The following is a 27,357-nucleotide window of genomic DNA, read 5'->3' on the forward strand; positions in this document are numbered from 1 at the left end:
GGTGGGAGGGGTGAAGGCGGTGTTGTCCTGCGGGTGTTGTCCTGCGGGTGTTGTCCTGCGGGTGTTGTCCTGCGGGTGTTGTCCTGCGGGTGTTGTCCTGCGGGTGTTGTCGCGGCGTTCCTATGCTTCCCCCCTCGAGGGCTGGTGACGCCACCCGGCTCATGCGTCAACGGTCGCCGCGGCCGGCCGGCTTCCTTGCCTCCCGCCCCCCCCCGCCTTTAGGGCGGCCCGCTGGTGCCGGGTCTGCCCCCGGTGCCGGGTCTGCCCCCGGTGCCGGGTCTGCCCCCGGTGCCGTTAGCATCCATCCCCGAGGGTGCCCGTCGGTGCCGCGCACGCAGGGGCCGCGCGGGGGCCCCTTGGCGGCGCACAGATGCGATGGCGGGCTGGGGGCTGCAGCCCAGAGTTGCCGGCTCCTGAGCGTGCCCCCTTGCTAGTGCCCTGTGCTGCTTACGTTCCGAGACCTGTGGGTGAGCAGTGTGCCGGGTCGGTACGGTACTTCAACGCCACGCCAAAAGGTAGCCCCGGGAAATTCACTACTTTCAAACCACCCCCCCCCCCAAAGTATTCCTCCAGCAAATGCTTCTTATGGAAGGCGGGCTGGCAAGGCTCTGCGAACGATGAGAGACACCCCCCTTGCACTAGAGGCTCTGGAGGACTGCCAGGGCAGCTCTGACCCTGCTGGCTGCTTCGGTGAGAGAGCTGCCGTCGTCGTGATGGGCAGTATTCAGGACATGAGGCCACATGTTTTAGTCCAGTCTGACCTTCCAGAACTGAAGGCTGACAGCAGAAATTCGGCATCTGCAGCACCCTGGGATGACGGCTTCACCCCCTCGCTGCCATATGCAACAGTTTTCCTGGTTTTCATCCACATGGCCAATGCCCTCTGCCTGCCCCCACCTACTATCTGCCTGTTATGTTTAATTGTAAATCTGCTTCTCATTTCATAGTGAGATACTTTCTTCATGTCTTTCTATGTGCTGCGTGTAATCTGCTTCCTGCATACTGCTAAAAATAGTATTTTGAACTTTCAGTATCAAAAGATTTGCTGGCAAATACTCAGCCTTTCAAATACAACTATGTACTTTTTCTTTCTTTGTTGAATGAAAGCATAATGCCAAATGTTTTCCTTCAATGATGGATGTGAAAAAATGCATCCTTCCTTTTGACTGTTCAGAAGGATTTGCCTCCATCTTTACTATCCAGCGATATTTTATATGGCTCCACCTCCCAGTATCATCATGGTCATCTGCAACCATTTTGCTAATTGTTTTCCATACACAACCCTAAATCTATTCTCTTACCCTACATCCTTTTTTCTCTCCTTTTGGATTTGCTCCCTCTCAGTATCAATATGCAGTTTGCATGGTATTTTTTAAGCTATGCCTGGTCTCTGTATATTAGTGGTATCCTTGGTAGTCCCCTGCAGTTCTGAGCTTTCTGGACTGCTCTCCTGCGATTTCCTTCTGTAGAAGGAAATCTGGCACAGTCACAAATCAGATGTAGAATGCAGCACATCATTGTGTACACTCCAGAATGGCTGCCTTTTTAGTTCATAATTAAAATGCATTAGCATATCCAAAAACTTCTCCCACAGTTTAAGCTGCTACATCCAAGATAGCCCCTTTACCAGGCCTTGCTAGCAGCAACAGTGATGAATAGAACAGGACAGAACAGAATAGGACTATTTCAGTTGGAAGGGACCTACAATGATCATCTAGTTCAACTGCCTGACCAATTCAGGGCTGACCAAAAGTTAAAGCATGTTATTAAGGGCATTCTCTAAATGCCTCTTAAACGCTGACAGGCTTGGGGCATCGACCCCCTCTCTAGGAAGCCTGTTCCAGGGTTTGACCACCCTCTCTCTAAAGAAATGCTTCCTAATGTCCAGTCTGATAACCTGCAAAGCATCACCAAATGGTCCGTTCGTGATGATAGTGCTGTGAAGCATGTTTTTGACTGACTTGCAAAGAGACCTATGTAGTACTAAAGAAGTTCTAAAATAATACGATTGAGATGCTGTTGCCAGTCCCTGTTACAACAAGAGGACAAGCACGATGGCTCTGCTTTGAAGAATCAGGAACCAGGATCTCACTTTTTATGTGTTCAACGACTACTAGATTTAACAGAAAAGCTTCCAGATAACCTTGCTTAGGCTTAGCCATTAGCTCCTTCCCTCTGCTCCCTGCTGAATACCAACACATTTATTCTCAGAGGACACTTTTTTTTACTGATGTCTCAGGGAAACAGGCTTAAATTTGGTATTCATACCACATATATTTAACAGTACTTCATACATAGAACTCATTAAATGCCATGGAGTATAAATATGGATGTATTTTAAAATGAAAAAGTTAGGGGACGAGAAATTGTGTTAGAGCAGTGGTTTGATTTGGAGAAGAAACCTCCTTTCTCATATATATCCCATTAAAGGAAATCACTGCAAGTTCCACCTCAAATAATTTTGGACAAGTAAAAGCTTGTAAATGTGAAAAAGAGAAACATGTGAAATGTGAAAAAATGAACAAGTAAATGCTCAAAGAGAGCATGACTGGAAAGTTCCTACTTTGCCATATCCAACCATAACTGAAGTTTGCATTTATATCAAATATAACTGGGGTTCAGGTTCTCTGTGGACTTTTTATAGTGATTATCTGTTTCCTTGCAGCAGCAGAAAAAAATCACCTATAATATTGCATGTAACCTATTTTTTAATTGAAAACTCTCTTGATAATGCAAAACAGCCCTACAGATATTTGTGTTATTTGATTTTCCCTTTAAAAAGTTGAGCAATCAAGACATCTGGTCAGAGTAACATTTTCTTTATTATGTGGAACTTGTTTGTTACAAGACCTTTGCAATAGGCTTCCTTCAATTTCTGATGTCTCTTCCTCTTTACACTGTTACAGCCAGCCTGTCAGAGTTCGAGGAGCTTTTGGATGATGCTCTTAGTCATATCGATTATTTGTAAGTAGTCCTGCAAGGAGGAGGGAGTTGGACTCAGTCATCCTTATGGGTCCCTTCCAACTTGAGATATTCCATGATTCTATGATTATATTTACCTACACTGTTATGGTTGTGCTGTTCCCTGTTGTTGCTGGAATATTGCGGATGCTTCTGAAAGCTGTGCCCTCCATAGGATGCCAGACACATCTGGTTTTGGACAAATTTAGAATCATGGAATCATAGAATCATAGAATCATTTAGGTTGGAAGAGATCCTTAAGATCATCGAGTCCAACCATTAACCTAACAGTGCCAAGTCCACCACTAAACCATGTCCCTAAGCTCCACATCTGGACGTCTTTTAAATACCTCCGGGGATGGTGACTCAACCACTTCCCTGGGCAGCCTGTTCCACTCCTTGACAACCCTTTCGGTGAAGAAATTTTTCCTAATACCCAATCTAAACCTCCCCTGGCACAACTTGAGGCCGTTTCCTCTTGTCCTATTGCTTGTTACTTGGGAGAAGAGACGGACACCCACCTCGCTACAACCTCCTTTCAGGTAGTTGTAGAGAGCGATAAGGTCTCCCCTGAGCCTCCTTTTCTCCACGCTAAACAACCCCAGTTCCCTCAGCCGCTCCTCATAAGACTTGTTCTCTAGACCCTTCACCAGCTTCATTGCCCTTCTTTGGACATGCTGCAGCACCTCAATGTCTTGCTTGTAGTGAGGGGCCCAAAACTGAACACTATTCGAGGTGCGGCCTCACCAGTGCCGAGTACAGGGGGACAGTCACTTCCCTAGTCCCGCTGGCCACACTATTTCTGATACAAGCCAGGATGCTATTGGCCTTCTTGGCCACCTGGGCACACCGCCAGCTCATATTCAGCCGGCTGTTGACCAACACCCCCAGGTCCTTTTCCGCCAGGCAGCTTTCCAGCTGCTCTTCCCCAGGTCTGTAGCATTGCATGGGGTTGTTGTGACCCAAGTGCAGGACCCAGCACTTGGCCTTGTTGAACCTCATACAGTTGGCCTCGGCCCATCGACCCAGCCTGTCCAGATCCCTCTATAGAGCCTAGGCTCCTTTAGGCTCCTTTCTTTGTTTGTGTTTTGTTTGCTTGCTTGCTTGCTTGTTTTCAAATTTTTTTTTCTTTTTATTTAACTACATATAGGGATGACAACGAATGCCATGTCAAGGAATTGCTTGCATTTAAGGCAAACCTGTCACTTGCTTCATTGTAATTCTTATTTATTGAAGCTGGGTCTCAAAACCTTTAAGGAGTTTGGTGCCTGTCTCCTAACAAGACCAGCAACATACACTGCTAGAACAAGACTTGGAGGTGTGGCACAAAAGTAGTGTGCCTCTTGATAAACTTGAGGAGTACCTCTCAGGGCACTGTAAAAGGGTGGGAGGAGACAAAAGAGAAAGCGATGAAGTCCCACACTGGATCAGCTTTGAGGAGGAAACTTGAGACAGTGATAATTAATGGCAGAATATTATGCAATAAGATGAGTCACAAATGCACATTTTATTAATGTGCCAAACAGGAGCAGTGACAAATGAGGTTGCATGATAGGCTGGGTGACTAGTTTGTTCTCTCCTCGTTTCAAGGCTTCATGCACTGGACCCAATGCTATGCATGTGCTGTATGATTTTCTAAGTACAACTAAAATACATGTAGGTTGATGTGAAGCAGAAGACAATTTCGTGACACTGCTGAGCATGCCTAGCAAAGAAGAGATCTTGTTCACTATTTGGAAAATTTCCATATTTTCTCATTGTCTATAATTCTGACTATGATCTCTGTATGAATATGGGCAAGTAAGTAATTCTGTTTCTCTGCTTTCAATAGTCTTATTTTTAAAGAATTCATTATCATTCACTATCTTCTTTTTAAACATGATTTTGATAATAGAAGGAAACTTATTTTAATTATTTCTTTTCCTAGGGACTTTTTGACCTGCTGAGATCCAAGTGGAATTTCGTATCGAAGAGATGCTGAAGGAGACAGAGGAAAGACATTCTGCCAATGCTTACCTAAAATAAGAACAGCGATTAGATTTTCAAGAGTTGCTCTTCCTGATGCCCTGACATACAAGAACAGTGAAGGATCGAGAAGCACACCTGATCCAAGCACTCTGGATTTTTCTCAGCATTTGCTCAAATATTAAGATTTTGGCTGTCCTCCCCCTCCTTTCAGCCCCCTTCCCTTCCCCTTCAGACTCTGCAAGTGAGCAACTCGTTGTCCCCTGCCTGGGCTGTGCCAGCGGAGGGCACTCTAGCACTGCTTTTGCCAGATCAGACCTTGCCCAGGGTTTCAGTTCAGGGTGGGATTCTGAAAAGTGCTCAAAACCAGTTGAGTAACCTGTTTCACCCAGATGCTGCTACTAGATTTCTCAGCATTTTATGCATTTTCCCTTTCTGTGCACTTTAGAAACGACCTTCATTGATTAAGGCCCAGACTACATGTAAAAATGTGAGCAATCATAAATTGCTCCAGTTGGTCTGCTGAAGTTTAAGTTGTCTTGTAGCTCTTTGCGCATAACCACCCTTCCATGTATCTTAACTGCAAGTGCTGGCTTCACTCCTGCCACCAGTGGGACAATTTGCTTGCACTCTGGCTTACTGTGTAGTAGTCAGGGAAAGGAAAAAGGGAAAGGAAGTGTTTAAAAAGGCTGTAAAAAGCTGTGCTGTGTACAAATGCTTTGTCGGATAGCCACAAATAATACAATCTATCTGCAAATGGTTACCTTAGGAAGGGCTCCTGTTTAATTTTAGAAATACAAGAATCATGCAGTATGTGAATTTACTGGAATGTTTTGTAATATTTACTGTGTGAAAAGGAAGTCGGAATCATTGGTGTTAAGAGTCATCTTCCGATTTCTTGGGGGAAGTCTGGAGCCAACTGCAGTGACAGGGGAAGTAGGCAGAGTTGCTGGGGAGTTTTATTCCTAATGTCTCAGAGTAATATCAGCTTAGGCTAATCTTTATGCTGATAGTATAAATCATCCACTTTGACATGACTTTTGCATTTGCATCTAGGGTTGTTAGACGCTCTCTTTGGGCCTGCCTCGCTATATCTGGTTGCTTGAGTCAGTGCTGCTCTAATTAGGGAGGAAAGCCCTGAGCCCTGGCTTCTTGCAACAGCAAGACTCCGTGGTTTAGTCTAGATATCACAAAGCCCCACAGTGAACATCTCACTCATGTATTAAAGTTACTATCTTTTAATGAAACCATTAAAGAGTGAATGAAGTAAATGCATTGTAGGTACACTCATTTCTACTGGTAGTAGAAATATTTACTAACTTGACCATTAACCCTGGACCGAAGGCTAGGTTTTTGATAACTGCTGTATTGTAAAATTTCAAATAGTTATGAACTGGAACTTGCTTTACATCAAGAAACAGTTCCGTATGTTTCTGGTAACAGAAAGGTATTGCACAACATACACTTTAAGCAAACAAGATATTAAATAATTGTACAAGGAGGAAACTTGCAGAGAAGGAATCTACAGAAAATATGGAGTCAGTTTTTGACAAGCACTACGACACTTTGCTGCTTACTGAGTCTTTTTAATTTAAGAACACACTGATGTGGGTAAACTGCTTTCTTTCTTATCACTATCTTACCTCTTGAATATTTGTAAAGAAGAAAGTTCAGAGATGTTTTAACTTCATTTTGCTATAATTTTTTTTCTCTTAAGAAACCTTACATGCCTTTGGCAGTGGGGAATTTGCATCTATTTATTTTAACTATTTCTTTAAACAAAAAATAAAAGCCTGTGTGACATTTGCTTAGAAAAACTATTAGAAAAGTTGTAATATTTAAGGTGATGCTTCTTACAGGAGAAAGTTCAAATTAGTCTTTCAGCACTGTAAAGCCATAGCAGTTTTCCAGAACTTATGGCTAAGTAGAAATCTAGTATGCTAGCAATTATTATTAATTACTACTATCTATTAACATACTATTTAGTGTGCTACAAACTATGAGATTATCACTAAGTAAAGCTGGTAATACTGGAGACTATCGTAGATTCTAGACGCTTTAGAATATTTAAGTTTTGGCTTAGAGTTAATGATGTCAATAGACTGTGCTTCTACACTTGATATTTGAGTATTTTAAGGTTTTTAAAAAAAAGCTTGTCTAAGCAAACAGTATTTCTCATTCAGTGCATTGTTAAGTTACTCTTATAAATCATGTTTTTCCTTACATGAGGATGGTGATTAACATTTACAAATGAAAGCTGGGGGTTAAAATTGATAGCTCTATAAAAATATCTGCTCAATGCTCAGTAAAAGCAAATGGAAGGAATTGTGAGAAAATGGAGAAGGAAAGAGAGAACATTATTATGGCACTGTGTCCATCCATAAAGCCATATGGTATCTTAATACCATGGTCTGCTCTAGCATTCCATCTCAAAAAAGAATATAATGGAAATGGAAAAGATTCCAAGGAGTGGAACATCTTACAGAAGGCACTGCTGGAGATGGGATACCGAGCTAGATGGACTTTTAATTTGACCTGCTACATATTATCACAAATGTACTTTATTTTCTCAGTTGTATCTATTAAAAGTAAGTAATTTTATTTAAGGTATCTTTATTTAGTTTTATGTAATGAATATATTAATTCAAATGTTGGTTTTGTACGCTATTACCTTAATTTCCATTTCCATCCAAATGTATCTTGGTATCATTCAAAGTAAAAACAAATAAATAAGTAACGTATGCCTCATTCACTATCCTTAATGATAAAAATGTAAAAAATAAGTGTGGTGGGTTGACCCTGGCTGGATGCCAGGTGCCCACCAAAGCTGCTCTATCACTCCCCTCCTCAGCTGGACAGGGCAGAGAAAATATAATGAAAGGCTCATGAGTCAAGATAAGGACAGGGAGATCACTCAGCAATTACCATCACGGGCAAAACAGATTTGACTTGGGGAAAAAATTAATTTAATTTATTGCCAGTCAAATCAGAGTAGGATAATGAGAAATAAAACCAAATCTTAAAAACACCTTCCCCCCACCCCTCCCTTCTTCCCAGGCTTAACTTTACTCCCGATTTTCTCTACCTCCTCCCCACCCCCAAGTGGCACAGGGGGACGGGGAATGGGGGTTTTGGTCAGTTCATCACACGTTGTTTCTGCCGCTCCTTCCTCCTCAGGGGGAGGACTGCTCACACTCCTCCAGCGTGGGGTCCCTCCCATGGGAGACAGTCCTCCACGAACTTCTCCAACGTTAGTCCTTCCCACGGGCTGCAGTTCTTGAACTGCTCCAGCGTGGGTCCCTTCCACGGGGTGCAGTCCTTCAGGAACAGACTGCTCCAGCATGGGTCCCCCGTGGGGTCACAAGTCCTGCCAGCAAACCTGCTTCAGCGTGGGCTCCTCTCTCCACGGGGCCACAGGTTCTGCCAGGAGCCTGCGCCAGCGTAGGCTTCCCACAGGGTCACAGCCTCCTTCAGGCATCCACCTGCTCCAGTGTGGGGTGTCCGTGGGCTGCAGGTGGATATCTGCTCCACTGTTAACCTCCATGGGCTGCAGGGGGACAGCCTGCCTCACCATGGTCTTCACCACGGGCTGCAGGGGAATCTCTGCTCCAGCGCCTGGAGCACCTCCTCCCCCTCCTTCACTGACCTTGGTGTCTGCAGAGCTGTTTCTCTCACATATTCTCACTCTTCTCTCCAGCTGCAATCGCTGCTGTGCAGTAACTTTTTTCCCTTCTTAAATATGTTATCCCAGAGGCACTACCACCGTCACTGATGGGCTCGGCCTTGGCCAGTGGCGGGTAGGTCTTAGAGCCGGCTGGCATTGGCTCTGTCGGACATAGGGGAAGCTTCTAGCAGCTTCTCACAGAAGCAACTCCGGTAGCTCCCCTGCTACCAAAACCTTGCCATGCAAACCCAATACAATAAGAATCTGCATATATATATTACACTATGAAACTATGTGAAACATGAACTGAAACAATGTGAAAAATGAACTTTATCTTTCTGGTTGTCAAAAGTAACGACCAAATTTGCTTTAAAGGTTATATTTTAATGATTATGCTGGTCTATGAGAATGATCTGTTTCTTAGGAATTAAAACACAGAAGATTAAAATCACTTGCTTAAATCAATATTTCCTGCTTATTGATTTGAAACATGCTTTAAAGTTATCAAATATATATATAAGATATCAAATCAAAGTAATTATAGTCAATTTGCCTAGGGAGAATGTTGTTATATCTGACTAGTTTCATATCAGCATTTCACAAAAGGTAATTTTTTTCTGGTCTAGGAAAATGACAGTAATACCTAGAGTATCCAATCTTTCCCCCACAATTATACAGAAGCTTAAGTTTTATAAAATTATCCCTGAAAAAGTCTTATTTACTGTAATATTCAAGGTCTAAAAAACTTAGAGGAATGATAGTCCAGTTTTATTTTGACATGTGCAGGTAAATGAATGCCCCAACATTTATTTTAAAAATCCACACAATGAAATTGCAAATTTGCAAAAAATGTAAAATTCTCAAAATGCAGCTCTTTCTGGAGAAATGCTTGTGGCACATACACATCTTCCCACAAAAGACATTCCCATAACTGCCATATTTATTACTATTATATCTCAAACCTCTCCTGGATTTTGTGGAAGTAAAGAGAACAGAGCTGCCCAACTGAAATGGGGCTGTCCCTAATGACTCCAATTTACCAACATCAGGCCAGAGCCCCACCTCATTCCTATCACATTTTTCTTTTAGCTCCTTACTGCCTCTACAATGCTGTTACCTACCTTCAACTGGCTATTAAAAAATAATTTTGGCCAGATACTCTTGGCTAGCTTGGGAGCTACATTTCCCCAAGCTACATACAAATAAATATCATATATATATTCCTTCTGGGTAGGAGTGCTTGCATGTCCCGACACTGATTCTTAGCCATCCCAACCACAGAGCACAGAAGCCTGTTTGGGGATGTTTTCATCCTGGGATGTGTTCAGGACTGCCTATGAGCTTGGGCATTAAGTGTAACTCGTTTGACTTTTTTAATCTTAAAATGAGTATAATAATGTTTAAGTACTTCATACTGGTTTTGTTTGAAGAATCAAATTATATTTGTCATGACCTGCATGAACTTGCCAAGATTTTCAAATGCAGATCCAGAAATATGAACCCATATTTAGACATATCAGTAAATAATATAATTTTCAAAAGCAATTTCCACTGAAACTTTTAATATGTTTCTGCAATGCCAGCCAACATCTCAGACATATCATATGACTTTCATACCCATACTGATACATGCCATACTGCATCTTTTTTTATCAGAAACTTCCCATCCATTCACAGAAACTTTTATAAACTTTTCTACATTCCTACTAAGATCTCACCATTTCCTGAACACTATTTGTACCTGTGTAGATATTAGCCACTCAGTGCACCACAAAAGCGTGCATTGAATACTGAAGGACAGTTTATGTGTCAGCTTCTGTATGAGCTAGACTTATTCTAAGAAATTGAATTCTCTCTTCTCAGTGGAATTTATAGAAAGCAACAGAGTACATCTCATTCAAAGAACGGGAATGATCACTGTCAAGCAAATAGCAGATGACCTTTGGGCCTGCAATGTCATGTCTTGTGAAGAAGTGAATAGCATTGCCTGTGAAAAGGTTGAACAAGAAGCCTCAAGAATGATGATTTACATGATTTTGAATAAAGGTTCAGAAGCCTGCAATATTTTGGTTAAGTCACTTGAGAAACACGACCCTTTTTCCTCTTTCATGACCTGCAAGGATATTGTAAGTATTACTGGTTATATTTTTGTCTTCTAGTGAGGAGTTAAATTATTATAGAAAAAAACATTAAAAACTTGCAATGCACTCATTTTTACAATAGTCTTATAATTCTGTAGTGAAGTAAACTCTAATTTGATTTGTATGGTCTGAATTGTTTCATCTGAGAGAATAAGACAGTGAACACAAAGAAATTTTACAAACGTTAAGACACAAAGAGGGGAAACCCAAATCCAGGGAAAAATTCTGAAAGGGTGAAAATCATCTGTGATCGGATAGCTGAAGTTCAGACAGTTAAACACATCCCATCACTTGTTTATAAGTGAGTTCTGGGTGAGCTGAACACTGAATTAGATCAGTTCTATGGACAAAATTCATATAAAATTTAATGGGGATATGTAATGAGTTTTTCAAATATAAACCTCTTCCCTGGAAGTTGAAACTACCTGTGCACAGGCTGCAAGTTCGTTATGTTGTTAAAGGACTATCTTATTATATGAATGTAATGCATACATCTAGGCTAATCTTTCGGCACTCCCAGAGAGGCATGACATTTGTCACCGAAGCATTCCTCTAAAATAGGTTTCCCTGATTTCCTTCAGTTTGTGGGACTGTGCTTCTTTACTCCACCTGCTTCAAAAGTCTGATCTGGAAATACATGTCTGACTCAGCCCTGTCCCTTAGTCTACATATATCCACTTTAAAAAGCAGTGCATACAAACCTTCCAGGACTTCCTTTAGAAGCTGTTTTTTTGTAAGCTTCAGACTTTCTAGATGTTACTACATTTTATATGTCTATGATGGAAGGTTCAACTAACCTCACTTCCAAACTGTATGAAAGCAACTCTGAGACTAACCAAAAGTAACAAAAATGCAAAAGACATAGTTTAAAAAAAGAACTAGATTAAAATTTCATTCAGTCCAACAGTCAAAAGCTGTTACTGATTTAGAAATCTCTCTCTTAATACTCTAATACATTTCATATATATATAAAAATGTTGTCTTTCCATATTAAAACCTTTTTACATAAAAAACTCGTACTCTCATCATGCATTTGCACATATAAACTTTCATATGCTTGTATGCAAGCTTACATTTTTGGAATCCAATGCACGAATAGGATAAGTCCAAAAGGCCCTCAAATAATGAATTAAAAGTGGAGCCAGAGTGGTATCTGCAGACTATATGAATCTTCTGCACAAGAAGTAACTACAGCCCTTATCAATTAAGTCTTGCCTAGACAGTGGACAATAAATACATCTCATGCCTCTTGCTTACCACTTTTTCATTGATTTAGCAAGCACATTCAGGCAGTTCTTCCAAAAGTAATGAAATTTTAATTGACAAACTCATTGACTATTTAATTCACTGATACATGATCTGTTTGCCTTAGGTACTACTGGGCAAGTGGAACAACATAAATTAAATTACTTGATTCAGGATTTAAAGTATGTGTATCTATCTTCAGCTTTTCAAAAATATCATCCTCTCGGTAGTGATACTGACATAATTTTTGATTTGGCAACTGACTATACTGACGTCTTTGCTGTGGAAAAAAGATATACATAATAGCAGGAAAGGGCAGCTGACGCTAAATGTCCTTCTGGAGGAATTGAAAAATCCCTGCATTATAGAAGCAGAAGCTGGCAAAGGAAAAACAACTCTTCTAAAAAGAATTGCTGTACTCTGGGCTTCTGAAAATTGCTCCGCTTTGAAAAAATTCCAATTGGTTTTCTTTATCAGCCTGACTAGGACAAGAGGTGGAATATATGAGACTGTGATCAGCTTCTTTTTGAACAATACCCCATCTGCAAACAAGATTTCATGAAAATGCTATGTCATGGTTTAACCCCAGTCAGCAACTAAGCACCACGCAGCCGCTTCCCCCTTCCCCCTCCCAGTGGGGTGAGGAGAAGGAAAGAGAAAAAAAAGTAAAACTCATGGGTTGAGATAAGAACAGTTTAATAACGTAAGTAAAATATAATACTAACAATAGTAATAATGAAATATAATAATAATAATAGTAATGAAAAGGAATATAACAAAAAAGGAAGGGGGGAAGGAAAAAAAACCAGTGATGCACAATGTAATTGCTCACCACCCGCTGACCAATGCCCAGTTAGTTCCCGAGCCACGATCCGCGACTCCCAGCCAACTCCCCCCTGTTTATATACTGGGCATGACGTTCCATGGTATGGAATACCCCTTTGGCTAGGTCAGGTCAGCTGCCCCGGCTATGCTCCCTCCCAGCTTCTTGCACACCTGCTTGCTGGCAGAGCATGGGAGACTGAAAAGTCCTTGGCTTAAGATAAGCACTACTTAGCAACAACTAAAACATCAGAGTGTTATCAACATCATTCTCGCACTAAATCCAAAACACAGCACTGTACCAGCTACTAAAAAGAAAGTTAACTCTGTCCCAGCCGAAACCAGGACATGCTACTAGCACAAAGACAAAGGGTTCTTTTCCTGTTAGATGGATATGATGAATTCAAACCCCCAAACTGTCCAGACATAGAAGCAATGAATAAAGAAAACCACAAATTCAAGAACATGGTTATTATTGCTACCAAGACTGAGTCTATCCATAAAATCAGACAGTTTGGGTCACCGATTACTGAAACAGAAGATCTATTGGAGGAGAGTTGCAAGAAGCTCATTAAAAATGTCTTGACAAATAAGCTGGCTGATGGTCTGTTAAACCAGCTTAGAGAGGCCACTTCCATGAAGAACCTTATGAAGACTCCACTCTTTGTCATCATTGCTTGTGCCATCCAAATGGGTGAAAGTAATTTTCATCCAAGCACCCAGACTGTACTTTTCTCTACTTTGTATGACCTGATGGTGGAGAAAAACAGGTACAAAACAAAAGAAATGACAGAAAATCATATTATGGTGAGCATAAATCATTGTGGAGACTTAGCTTTAGATGGAATATTTGATCAAAGTTTTGATTTTCAGTCTGAGGATTTAGCTGACATAGAAGAAGAAGTCCTGCTAGCTTTAGGTCTTCTAAATAAATACACAGCTCAAAGACTAAAGCCAACATATAGATTTTTTCATAAATAATTTCAGGAATACACTGCAGGCAAAAAACTTTGCAAACTACTGACATCCTGCCAAGAAGCAGAGGTGAAGAAAGGGTATAGTTATCTACAGAAAATTAATACTATTTCAGATATTACTAATACTTATTTAAATTTGCTCCTCTGCACTCTCTAGATGCCACTAGAATAATTTTGGACTTAGTGAAAAGAATTGATTAGCATAGAGATATTTCTGAACTGTTTTCATTAAAGAATCTGGCTTTGGAAAGAGAATACACAGAAAAATTAGAAAATATAACAGAAAAGGAAGATTTAAAAAGAACTGACAAGGACATTTTTGCAGAGTGTATCATTAATTTCTTTTATGGAAGTTCTTCAAAATCAGCCTTGAGCAGAGATTTTGAGGAGGTTTTTTGTGATAAAAGTATTTACATTAATACTCAAAATATCCCAACTTATTTCTCTGATTTTTTTAGATACTTACCAAATTGTCTTAGTGTACTAGGACTCATTAAGTTAGACTTTTTTGGAAATTGCTCACCAAATAAGGAAATAGACAATGAGAATGTGGAAGATCTTCAAATTAGTTCACTTAAAACTTACATTCCTGAAAAGGCTGTCTCATTATTCTGCAACTGGAACTAGAATCTCAGATCTTTAGAAATTACACCGCAAGATTTCAACAAGTTAAAGAAACATGATATTAAATATCCGGGCAAAATATGTTTCTCTGCTGCAAGCCTCAAGCTGCACATCAGCAATAGTGCTGGTATCACAGGAACATTGAATGAAGTCCTTGAAACCTGTAAAAACTTACAAGATCTTACTGTGGAGTGCACACCTCTTACTGTGGAAGATGAGCAACAGATCAAACAATGACAAAGCTGAAAACCTTACATATAAGAGATCTGCAAAGTGAAAATCTAGAAGGTACGGTATTACTGGCAGTAAGTGAGATCTTTTAGATAAATGTGGATGAGAAGGTAAAACAAAGGGGCTCATGGCTGCCTTGTATAGGGAAGATGCCTGGTTTTGATCAGTTTGAGAAATGTTATATTGCTAGAATGCTATATTCATGGTGAAAGTGACTGCAGTCTACTTAGTTATGTAAATTTACTTATGTTATTTAGTTGTGTAAGTCAGGTCTGGCCTTTGAATTCCTGTAAGTTGCCATTTCATTATATTCTTGGTTCTTGCTACACAAAGGCCTTTGAATTCTTGTAAGTTGTCATTCCATCATATTCTTGGTTCTTGGTTCACAATATATTAAAAATTCATAATTTCTGGGTAAGCATTGTTTTGAAAGAAATCTAGTTCTGATGTTAATACCTAATATGATGGAAAATCTGCAGTATCTTTTGATAAGTCATTCCCATAATTAATTAAATGCTTCTAGCTTGAATAATTGTTTTCTCTTAAAATTACAACGGCATAATAAAGAATAGCGTAGTAACTATAGTGTAGTATGCTCCAGACATACCCGAGGTGAAGGATTCTGCAGTTAGGATGAGGGACATGTATTTCCTTATGCTGTGAATCACACACATATGGGATCCTTCAACGCTATTGTTAGAGCAGGGCACTGATGGAGGATGGATGCATCTGCTGCTGCACTGTGCTCTGAGCTTTTCATCATTCAAGCTATCCATGAATGTATCTTGTCTTGAGAAATGTACACAAGTACTGATGATACCAAATCTCAGAGGTAGGTGATCATGAGTCAGCAAAGCACTCTTGCAGTGTTTAAGTGCATAGTGGGCTGCATTAGTACCAGTGTACCCTGGGAAGCGGTTATTCCCTTCTATTCTGCACTCTTGAGGCCAAATCTGGAGTATTATGGGCAGTTTTAGGCTGCCCAGTATAAAAGAGATACTAACAATCTGGTTAGAGTCCAACAGAGGGCCACTAACGTGGCTAGGGAGCTGGAACACCTGATACACAAGGAGAAGCTAAGAGAACTGGGCATGGTTTGCCTGGAGAAGAAAAGGCTAATGGGGAAACTAATTGCAGTCTTCCATTACCTTAAGGGTGTTATAGAAAAGATGGAGCTTTTCAGAGGTGCACAACTAAAGGGCAAGAGTCAACAATTTCAAATTTGTAACAAGGGAAGTTCCAATTGGACATAAAATGTTTTTTACCAGGAGCGTGATCAAACATTGCAACAGGGATCTGGAGGTCATTTAATCACTATCCTTGGAGATTTTCAAAACTCAGCTGGACAAGGCCCTGAGCAACCTCATCTGATTTTAAAATCAGCCCTGCTTTGAGCAGGAAATCGAACTAGATGACCTCAGAAGTCCTAACCTGAATTTTTCCATCATTCTATGACATATAATCTCAAGATTATTCTGGAATTATGTATTAATTAATTCTCTTTCCTGTGTGCACACATATGCCAAGATTGTCAGGGAGAAAAGCATAAGAATATAGTAACAACAGCCATCTGATTCAGAGGAAGGGTCCATCTACCTTGGTTCATTGTCTCCAATAGCACCTATAAGTGGCTGTCTAAGGAAGAAAAAGAACAATGCAAGAATCTATAATACTTTCTTCTTAATAATCTCACAGCTTCTGTTTTAAGCTCAGACCAGTTGCCTGTGCTTATGATTTGTTTATTCAGTGACCTCCCCAAAAGGTCCTGCCAGTACTTGTCTGTCTTTGCTTTGAACCCACGTAAACTTATTGCATCTGCAGCATCTTTTGGTAAAGGGCGTGAAGGACTATGTCCTTAATGTTTGTTTTGGACAAGTTTCAATTGGTGGCCTCTTGTTCTTGTACTGGAAGAAAAAAAACAAATAGTCAGTCTCTACCCGTCCTTTTCCTTGCACTCATTATTTTGTAGACCTCTGTCATATTCTCCCTTTTAGATGTTCATATTTTCACACAAAACTATTATTTACTTTTCACAAGAACCTCATATCACTGAAGTGTATCATCTGTTCTACAAATGAATTTGTGCCTGTATTAAATTAACATGCTGTATACATCTATGGGGTTTTTTTTGGCAGGTGGACTTACTGATGGAGTAAAGAAATTTGTGAATGCTGAAGGGCTTGTACTTGACAATATAAGTATGAATGGAGGTGGTGCAAAAAAATAATCTAATTTCCTCTCTCCTGTTTTACACCATAATCAAGTATATAGTGCTGAGAATGTGAATATTTTAACAAGTTGGTCTGAAGTTTGTACGCTATTGGGACTTGAAAATCCTATCATCTAATCTAGAGAAGTAATTTCTTATACATTTGCATTGAAGTCTTGATATGTTCAGTATACTGATTGTCACAAAGTATTAGAGTGCTCCTTTCAAGTTAGTAATGCATACTGTAGTCAAACAGATCTAACATACTGATCCCAGGACTGGCTAATCTGCATGAACTGCAAGTCAGGAGGTTGCAAAGGTGGTATAGTTCCCTTCCCTGACCTATTGGTGACTTTCTGCAAGGTCAGTCACTGGATACCAAGGTTGAAAAGTTTGAATAATGTTTGCTAGGGCCACACAACCCAGTAACTGAAATGGAGATGGCAATTCATATGTCTACCCATCCTCTCTTTGATGGCATGGTACAAAAACACTTCTCCTGGATTTGTTCCACAGGAAGATCACATTTCATCCTCTATGAATTACTTTCACTGGGCTGAGGGGCAGTTTATATTGATTACATGATACAGTAGCTGAACAGGAGGCTGTGTTTATAATTTTTTTGCGAACAAAACTTATCATATATTTCATGGCATCAAAATACAGATAGTTGTAGTATGCCAGGCAGTAAACACGTAATTCTGTCTAGCCATTTGCTGTGATCAAGACATTATAAACACATTAAAACAGTTCACCTAACAATGTGACCTGTTTTTTTTTTCCCATTCCATTCATAGCTGAAGGTATCAGAAATTTGAGAAAGCTACGCTTATTATACGTGAATCATTTGACAGCTGTTGGGGATGGCATAACCTACATTGTAAAATCAGTCTCTGATGAACTAAGTGAACTTGAAGAAATCCAACTAGTCAACTGCTGTATCTCCAGTGATGCTGTGGAAATTCTAGATAAGAATAGTAATAGTAACTTTACAAACTGAATATGTGTGTTTTGAAAATCAAAACATAATTCTATAGCAGAAGAAAAAAGCATATCAGGATAAAATCAGAAACGCTTAGCTTCACAATGAGTTTCAGTTAGCAGAGATATAAAATGCAGTAAGGAAGTTTATATAAAGCTTTTATATAAATCATAAGTATAAAAGTTATATAAAAGAGATAGAGAAACTATTGCATAGCTCTGTAAACAAACAAAATAGGAAAGCAAATAATGGATGATGCAAGGAAAACTAGTTTTCAAAGTTGTTTTTGTTTCAGTCATTACCAAAAAGATTCATTCTGATCAGGTACCTACTCAAATCATTTTAACAAGGTCATAGTGGTACAAATAGGGATAAATAAAAATTATTTATCTAAAACACATGAACCCAGGTTAGAACTTAGGGAAATTCACAACTAAGTATGTAAGGAACAAGCTGAAAGAATCACTGAAGCACAGACAACTGTTTCTGAAAATTTGTGGAGGCAGGAGAGTGGAAAATCCAGTATCTTCTCCTTGAAAGGAGGAAATCATAGACAAGCCAACCTCACTTTGATACCAAGAAAAATTCTGAGATAGATTATCACATAAACATTTTGTAGGCACTTAAATTATAGAGATAAAAGGTAGTGTGAACAAATCACATCAAACCTTTCCAGGGAACAGGGTAATAAGATTGTGAAAAGGTAAGTCTGGATCTATCATAACTCAAATGAGGTTTTTAACACTATCCTATACAGCATCCTTAACAAGAAGCTAATAAAATATATATAAATGAAATGGGTGCACAACTGGTTGAAAAATTACTTTCAAAGAGTTATCACAAATGTTTCACTAAGTGAGAGAGCATTTTGATGCAATCAATTAAGTTCTTCCTTGTTCTAAACAATATTTTAACTGATAGCTTAAATGACAGAATGGAGGATATGCTTATAAAATTTCAGATGATACTGAGCTTGGAAGGCTTACAAGCCCTGTTGAAATACAAAACCATAAATAAAATTGGATGCATTTAAGAGGTGGTCCAAAAACAATGGTAGGGAATTCAGTATAGACAGATGTAAAGGGCTGTAGCTGGGAATGAGACATCAATTTCATGAACATAAAATGGAGGTTTAATAGTGTAGCAGGAAAGAATCAGAGCTCTTCTGTAGAAGACTGGAAATATTATGCTATTGCAAAAAACATGTGCTCATGAGTCCTGAGCAACGAATCTGTGCCCAACCTCAGTATCATACTTAAGAAAGGTATAGGGAAATCAAGAGAGAGCACCAAGAACAGCTAGAGGTTAAGAAAATGTGACTTATGAGGAATGCTTTAGTTTTGTTTTGGTTGAGAGAGAAGTCTGAAAAAGATATGATAAATTTTTTATGCTCTTTAAACATTCCTACAAAGAGATTATAATCAACCTTTCTTTTTGTCCACTGAGAGAAGAAAGTAGCTAAATTTGCAACAAAGAATATTTAGATTGCATATTGGCAGAAACTTTCTAAAGCCAGGAAGGTAAAATGGCACCTAGGGAGAATATGGAAAATTTCAGAGAGCAAGATAGATAAATATGTATCATGAATGGTTTAGGCTTATCAGTATCCTGCCCCATTACAGATGTTCAGACTCTAAGGTCCCATCTAGTCCCACTCGTCCACAATTCTCTGATCCTGTAAAATATACATTTTTATATCATAATAAAAAAACTTGACAGCTTTGTGAAGCAGGAGGTTGAAGTCTCCAGGGCTTAAACCACTAAAGAATCTCCCATGTATTCAGACAGCTTTGCCCTGCTTCTGTGTTGCAAAGACATCTTAAAGTTGTCTCATCGCCACTAAAGATTCGTTTAGTCACTAGAGTATAAGTTACACAGAACCATTACTCTAGCTCTTACGGCTGGCCAGGTCCTTCATTTTATCGGTTCCTGGAGACACAATTAACAACAAGAGAGCACAGTTTGCATCAGAGAGGTGTCAGAAAAGCAAGAAAAACCTGGAGGCTTTTAAAAATCTTGTCTTGCTGTTCATTAAAAAACAAAGCTAAGAGATGTGCAATAGAAGACAAGTCATGCTGCACTGAAAACATGTATAACAAGCTTTTTTTCCTCCTGTAGCTCAGAATCTTTGTACTTTGCTAAAACTGGATGTACTTGATTTGTTGGAAAATTACTTAGAAAAGTAAGGAAAAGATGCTGTCCACAGACTTGGTAATTCAGAAGATTTCTTTAGATAGATCTTTTAAATTCAGAATGAGCTTCAATTCTAAGACTTATCCAGACAAAAATTCAAGAAGTCTTTCCTCTTTCATTTTTAAGTAGGGTATAATTGGTATCCTGAACCATTTCCTCTCAGTGAATGGGAAGTTCTTAAAAGTGAGGAATATTGTATGCCATTGGCTGCTCTGTCTTTGCTATCGAAGCAACAGTCTTGGAGTCTTTAACCTACCAGTATTTTCTTCACTGTTGAAATGTGATTTGGTTTAACTTTTTAAAGTGATTTTACAGCGAGCTGTTATAACAAAAAAAAAAATTACACTTATTTTCATTTAGTTGATGGCTTACATGTCCTACCTGGGACGAAAGTGCTGATGCTTCCCTGGGGAGATGAACTAATGGTTTGCCTAACAAAATTGATAGAACTACTGGAAACAATGCCACAGCTGACAAAACTTGGATTGAGGAAATGCAGCCTCACTGATGTGAAGGTCAGAATTCTAGGTAAGGAAAGGTACTGTGGCTGAGCAAAAGATGAAGGACAACACCCAGACAAAACTCAAAAACAGTTCAGGAAACCCAGCAACTTTTAATAATGTAAGTGAAATAGCATCAAGTCTGGGTAGGGGATATATAGAGAGACATATATATTGCATTAGATAAGCCAAATAATGCCCACATTTCTACTCAACGAGGAACATTTTTCACTGCATAAGTAGTGCAAGGAAGACTGCAGGCAACTGGAGATTCCTGGTGAAGAATCTCCTTGAGAGGGAATCTTTTCTGATTGACAGATTGATTATCTCCTCCATAAACATGACAGGAATATAAGTGGACTCTTCTTACATCAAATCTTCCACTAACATAACATCTGTTATGGAATGTATGTCAATAGTAGAGTTAAAAAATGCCAATATTAGTATAACTTTTATCAAGGTAGATAGCTGAAGATCAGGGAGATATAAAAACTACCTGGATTCACATCACTCACCCCTTCTGAGGATACAGTAGAAATGAAATGTCAAAATGAATGAGAATTTTCATGAGCCTGATCTTGAAATGCTTTTGTGTGAGTGGTCATAAGCAGCAGTCCATAGGCCCATTTAAGCTAATGACCTCTCTGTAGTTAAAAGGATCCTGTTGTATGCAACGTACTGCAAGTTAAGTTTTAACAAGGAAGGAAAGTCTAGATATAAAAAAAATCTATGATCTGTGGCTGCTATATTTTACATTCTTGGTTCTAAATAAGAAAAAAAAGTAATATGCAAGCACATGTTTAAATCCTTTTCAATTAAGGGTGGTATTTTTTTAAGCATAGAAGTTCAACTGAATTCAGTAAGACTCAATTCTTCAATATCCTGAACAGGAATCATTCTCTTCATTAGGGCTTGAAGCAAAAATAAATACATAAATAAGTATGTGTTCACAGGCAATTTTTTTGAGAAAGAACACCTGCAGAACCTTCAGCACTTGGACTTGGCAATGAATTGTGTGACAAGCGATAGCTGGCTTTCCTTCATGCAGCCACTGATCTCTCTCAAGAAGCTGGTATCTGTAGATTTCAGCAGCAAACAAGACTGGGTGCCTGCAAATTAAGTCAGGTACTAACCACACTGAATTATTTAAAGGAGATTAAAGGGACTGGATGGAAGTTTGGTTGCCATGATCTTGAACTTATTAATGGTGCAAAGATAAACTGCAGAAAACAATTTCAGCTAATGCATTCTTAAACAGAATGAGCTTTCCCAGCGGACATTCACTTACAATCTTTCATATTTGAGAAATGCTCTTCTCTATAAAGCACAGAGAAGCTTTTCCTACTGGTGGGGCAATTCTAGTATAGTTACATCTCTAGAATACACTATGGAAAAACTTATTCCAGAGACAGAATATGCCAATGAAAAGTTAGACCTCTAAAATAACAACAGTATGATTAGAGCATATTAGCTCTACAAAAGAGGGCATGATCACACAAGTGACCATGAATTAAACAGAGATGTAAACAAGAGCTATTCTGCAGTTATTAGCCACAAACAAATTCTTACTCCACAGCAAAACACCAGATAGCTTATTTCAAGTGACTTTTACCATCTTTAATCTACCACCATTTTGGCTTGTAAAAAGAAGTCAGCATTTATTGCTTTCTTTCACAGTAAGCTACCTCACATGTAACATGTGGCAAAAGTTTATATGTGGACATTATAACAAAGTTCCAGGTGTGCTTTTAAGTTCATACTGTGTTCCACTTTACAGGAAGTTGGTTGTTTTCTGATACCCTTAGTTCCTGGTGTAGACAAGCCAGAATGCAGTCTCCAGGCCCTCATAGTCCACAAATATCCCGGGAGAGAACCGTGTACACAAGGCAGCTCCAAACACAGCAAAAGGAAACAGAGGAGTCACTTGGCCACTTCTGTAAAAAGTGGTGGCCAACCAAAGACAGCAGACTCTTGTTTCCAGTCTGCCACTGGAATGAAGGGACAGGACGACCAGTTAGAGCTGCTGTTTCACTTCTCTAGGCAGTGTTGAACCATGGGTGCTTGTATGTCATGAACCCATTAACTATGTGTTATCTCCTCATAAGCACTTGTACTTGTGAGTTCTGTTTTGTGCCGGAGAGTGCTTCAAAACTATTATTTCATTCATCTCCCTGTGCCCTGCTAGTGAAAAGAAATACAGCATTTTCCCTGTAGTTAGGATCCTTCAAAGGCATGATCCCAATTCAGTAAAGCACTGTATTCAGTGAAAATGCTTGTTATCTCTATTGACAAAATCTGACACAGACCAGAAAATATTTTTTTTTCCCAAGCAGCAAAACCCTATATCAAATATATAGACTGAAAACTGAATAAAAAATAGAAAAAGGGATTTAAAAGTACTAGGGTGCATCTGTGAAAACGGACACATGGATTTCTGTAGTAAATACTTATTTTTTATTTTGACACAGAAAGGAGATCTCAAAATAATACAGTTTAAAGATAGTCTCATCAACATTTATGAATTTCAATCCTTTCAGTTGCTTAGTTGCTTAGCGGAGCAACTTTGTGCTTCAAAGTTCTATTTCAGATTGGTCAAAATGTGAAAGAATAACTAAGCTCTTGGTAACCCCTGCATCCCCCTTCCCACAGTTGTATTTGCTTTCTTTCCTTCCTACTCCCTCAGCAGACTATACTTCTTACCAAAGACTGTAGTTGTTGTTGTTTACAGTAGAAACAATGAAAAGCTGAATAAATTAAGAGACCATTTTTGTTCTGCCTATTCCTTTGTTTACTCTTTATCACTGGCACCTGATGCTGCAGACCCAGGCAAATTTCTTGCCCTCCACAGCTTTGTTCTGTAAGAAAAAACAAGTAGAAAAGCACACTCTCTATTTTCTGGTGGATATTGAATTGCAACATACTGAGCGTTCTTGTCTTGAGATGTATAAATCCATTCTGACAGTTAAGACATATGAACCAAAGAGCTCTATTAGGCCTCATAATTAATGTACTAGGATGCGGATAGGTGTTTGAAACAACCAACATATCTTCAAAGGACGTCATTTTCCATTTAAAGGTAGTTGCGAAAACTCAGATCTAGAAAGCAGCTGACAGAAAAGGGTTACTAGCTATTGCTGAACCTGAAGAAGAAAGTGGGGATAATCCAGGCAGATGGCCTTGTAAGAACAAGATCTTGGAGAGATGGTAGTAAAAATTCAGTCCTGGAGCTTGAATGGAGATGGGTGATCCTTTTTTGAGGATGATTGCAATTAAGGCACCTTAGGGAGAAACTTCGGGAGCAAACCAGGAGCTCAGACAAGATGCTGAGAAATTAGAATGACCAAGAAGGTATTTACTTCGTACTCCAGGTGGCTGTGCAGTTTTGTTGCCTGTTGGCATCTTGGACATAATAGGACCAAGCTGGAAACCTGAGCTATAGAGCAGGCAGATTTGGGTAAGGCCGAGAGAGAAAATAAGAGCCAGATGAGGACTTATGTCTGATGCTACGCCAAAAATGAAAGGACCATGCAAGCACTGAGGCAATCACCTTCCTAGAGCTATAAATGGGATATGTGAAGTTTTTCAGTGGAGACAGGGAAAGGAGAAAAGAACTAACAAACAAGTCCACAAAGCCACAAAAATGAACAAATGGTGTTGCTCAGATAGTTGGGGACAAATCTGTACAAGTTTGGTTTGACAGTGCTATCAAATTGAACCGCTGACTTCACTTGTTTTTAGGCTCTCATGCTATTCAGCCTTACTCTTCCAGTCTGAAGACCTTTCTGTTTTCTATGAAAAAATTAACAAAACCATGCATAATTTAATTATTGTAAGTAAAGGACTATTCTCTTCTTTCCAAAGTGTTGTGTTGTCTTTTATCCCAAGAGTGTCATGTTTCCAGAGAGAGTGCTTTGCATTGGCAGCCTTTTGCCCTCACTTTGTGCTGATGTAAGTAAATACATACAGTGCATAGCAATGGAAAATCAGGCACTAGAAATGTGGAAGATTATGTTGTGTAGAGAACTGGAGTGTGTTCCATGTCTTGTGAGATCAGAAACAAGTGCCATTAACTGTAGTCCTTGGAGGAATTCTTTACTTTTGGTAAGTAGTGGAAAAGTCTTTGTTAGGACTGCTGATGGGGGCAAAAAAGTAAGCAGCCAAAGAGCAATGTTTTAACCACTTTCAAAAATGGGTAACTGGGCCTTTGGAAGACAGTTCTAAAGAGGAGTCGATCTTCAAGGCTACTGAAGAAAGGCATAATAAGACCAGACCCCAGTTGTTCCATGGTGGAGTCAGTGAATAAACCTACACTTTAGTGTGCTGTTTTCCTCACTAAACCAGCACATTTCAGTACTTCTGCAAAATATTTTAAAAGTGAAAAATTAACCAGCAGTGTCCTCTCCTCCATCCTATAAAGCAAAGGAGCCTGAAACATATATAAAGCTGATTTTTCATACTCCCTCAGTTGCTTTCCCCAGTTTTCCTCCACAATATCTTGGATCATATTCTTTTATACTTTGTACATCCTTGTAGTAAGCACAGTAGCGCTGCCTGTAAACATGAACAATTTTAGGTTTGTTTTTACAGTCTATCCCCTTCCTTCCTAAAGGTCTGATGATTAACAAGCTGAGTTATAATGCTATTGCTACACATTCACAACTTAGGGATAAAAAGATGCTGATGAGATACTTAAAATGTCAAAACATACATATACAGAAAGCAGGAAACTGCACCCTACAGAAGATCATTGTTTGTTGCTACAATACTGTATAGTGTATGCTTTCAATGATTTATGAACGATCATTTAATCTGCCTTCCCAGCCCTCTGGATCTGAATTAGTCTGTTGATAGCTCTGATTAACTTGGCCCCCTTCAGTCATATAATGCTGTTTTTGCTTGTAGATAAGCAGCTTTTCGTTCGTTGTATTTGGACTGTTTCCCACAAGTGGTATAAATGTGTCCTTAATGCTTCTTACAAGTTTGTTAATAAGATTAGAAGGATGATTGTAATATTTGTTGATTACTATCCAGTATACTGCTAATCCATTATGGCGGTGAGGAAAGGGAAGTACACAGCATGGATTTGAACATAAATCTCAAACAGTAGCACTTGTTAACTTTTAGCAGCTTATGTATTTTATTGTGCTCATTGCTAATTAAAATTCTTACACAGAAAGCTTGCTTCACCCTAGGCTTGACCTGCCTCATATGATGCACTGAGGTGGCAATTTCCTTGAATTAGGGTAGTTTGGGCATGTGACAAGTATTCTCTGATCACCTTCCTTATTGTGAGTCTCTAATAACTGGCTAGCACGCAAGAAGAGCATTAACGTCCTTATTGTGTTAGTTCTCTTGTGTGAAAACATAATGGGTTCCAGTGGAAGGAAAATAAGATTGGGACTATTTCTAACCATAGAGATTCCTTCACATATGGCAAGTAATCCTTTAAATTTACTCCTCTGCATTTGCTCTCCTTTTCTCCTTTAACTTTACTCCTTTCTACTCCCGTTCCTTTTGTCCTGTGAAACTTCCCTGACATCCTTTTTTTTTACAAAGAGATTTTTAACAAAATGTATTTAAGTGAATTTTGACTGGGATATAGGAATGATCAGGTTACTTTTGTGGGAGCTGCAACTGCTCAAATTCTTTCAAGACTGGGACCTCAAAAATTAGCTTGAGGATTGGATCAAATGGTGCCGTCCTCCAAAAGGCAGAAAATAACAATAAGAATAGATTTGTCAGTGTTAAAAATCACAAAAATTTCTCCAAATTACAGAAATATAATAGGGAAAATAGCAAAGGGTTGTTCCTCTTCAAGGCCATGAATATCCCAGTATCCAGAGAGAAATCTCATTGATCTGGAGATAGTTGCAGAAACCTTGCTACTTCTTCTAGGCCTTCTTCATGGCACATGGATGTCTCAGGAGCTCTACTCACAATCCCTTAGGTTCTCTACTCAAAATTACCCCAGACCACTTCCAATTGAAGGTTTTCCAATTGAAGGCTTTCCAATTGAAGGTTTGAAGGTACGAATGTGGAGCATACCTAGCTCAGCACTGCTAGTAGCAATAGTGTCTTACTGGAAAACTCTGGTAGGAGCTCATGCACTCAGGGCAAAAGGGCATGTCAGGTCACAGATAAGCCTAAAAAAGGCCTAAACAACCCCTGTTCTGAACAATATATTAGAAGATGAGAGTGAACTTGCGTGATTGGTAGGAAGCAAACATTTTCCAGCACTACATGAAAAGAAGTAAGGGTGACTAGGAGTTTTTTCCACAGGCTTTAGGACAAAACCAAGTATTTCATTAAAGCCACAGCCTGGAAAATGAGTCAGTATACTAATATACCACAACAGTCAGGGTTACACTGTTGTAGCATATTAGTCAACTCACAAGCATATATCTTCCCGAGCCTTGAGGGTTTTTCACTGGCAGATTTGCAAAAGCATAATCATCTGGGCCAACACTCATAGGCAGTTATGCACAGGTATGCTCCACTGATGTCACTGGGAGTTTCTCTGCTATCTTCAGTGCAGCCTGGGCTTCACTGCTCCTTTGCTTCCCCTGAGTCTTGAACATGCATGGTTTCGTCTTTTGCAGTGTACTACTGCTAGTCTGTGCCTGGCACAGAGTTGCCCTTAAACTGCTGTACTCCTTCTGCTGACCATAAGAACATAAGAATAACCTCTGTGAATTTTCAGCAAAGATTAAACAAAAATTTCAGATTGAAGGGAAATTAATTACTGAGCCGCTGCTCTACATAAACTATCAATGACTCTACTGCTGCTAGATTAGAAATGAGGAATCACTCCACAATATTCACTTCATTTCAAGCAGGAAACTT

General features: G+C 39.3%; 1 protein-coding gene across 1 annotated transcript; it reads left to right on the plus strand.

Moving 5' to 3' along the window:
* The first annotated feature begins 617 nt into the window (after positions 1-617).
* Positions 618-21,768, plus strand: NLRC4 (NLR family CARD domain containing 4). Its single transcript, XM_050893145.1, is given in 15 exon segments — positions 618-690; positions 10,454-10,683; positions 10,686-10,716; positions 12,104-12,249; positions 12,251-12,482; positions 12,485-12,540; positions 13,147-13,921; positions 13,924-14,625; positions 14,628-14,687; positions 16,766-16,855; positions 17,634-17,801; positions 19,934-20,032; positions 20,375-20,542; positions 21,468-21,623; positions 21,626-21,768. Coding segments are annotated over 15 exon segments (3,129 nt in total).
* The last annotated feature ends 5,589 nt before the right edge of the window (positions 21,769-27,357 follow it).

Source organism: Gymnogyps californianus, chromosome 3 (genome assembly GCF_018139145.2).
Source record: "Gymnogyps californianus isolate 813 chromosome 3, ASM1813914v2, whole genome shotgun sequence".
Lineage (NCBI taxonomy): Eukaryota > Metazoa > Chordata > Aves > Accipitriformes > Cathartidae > Gymnogyps > Gymnogyps californianus.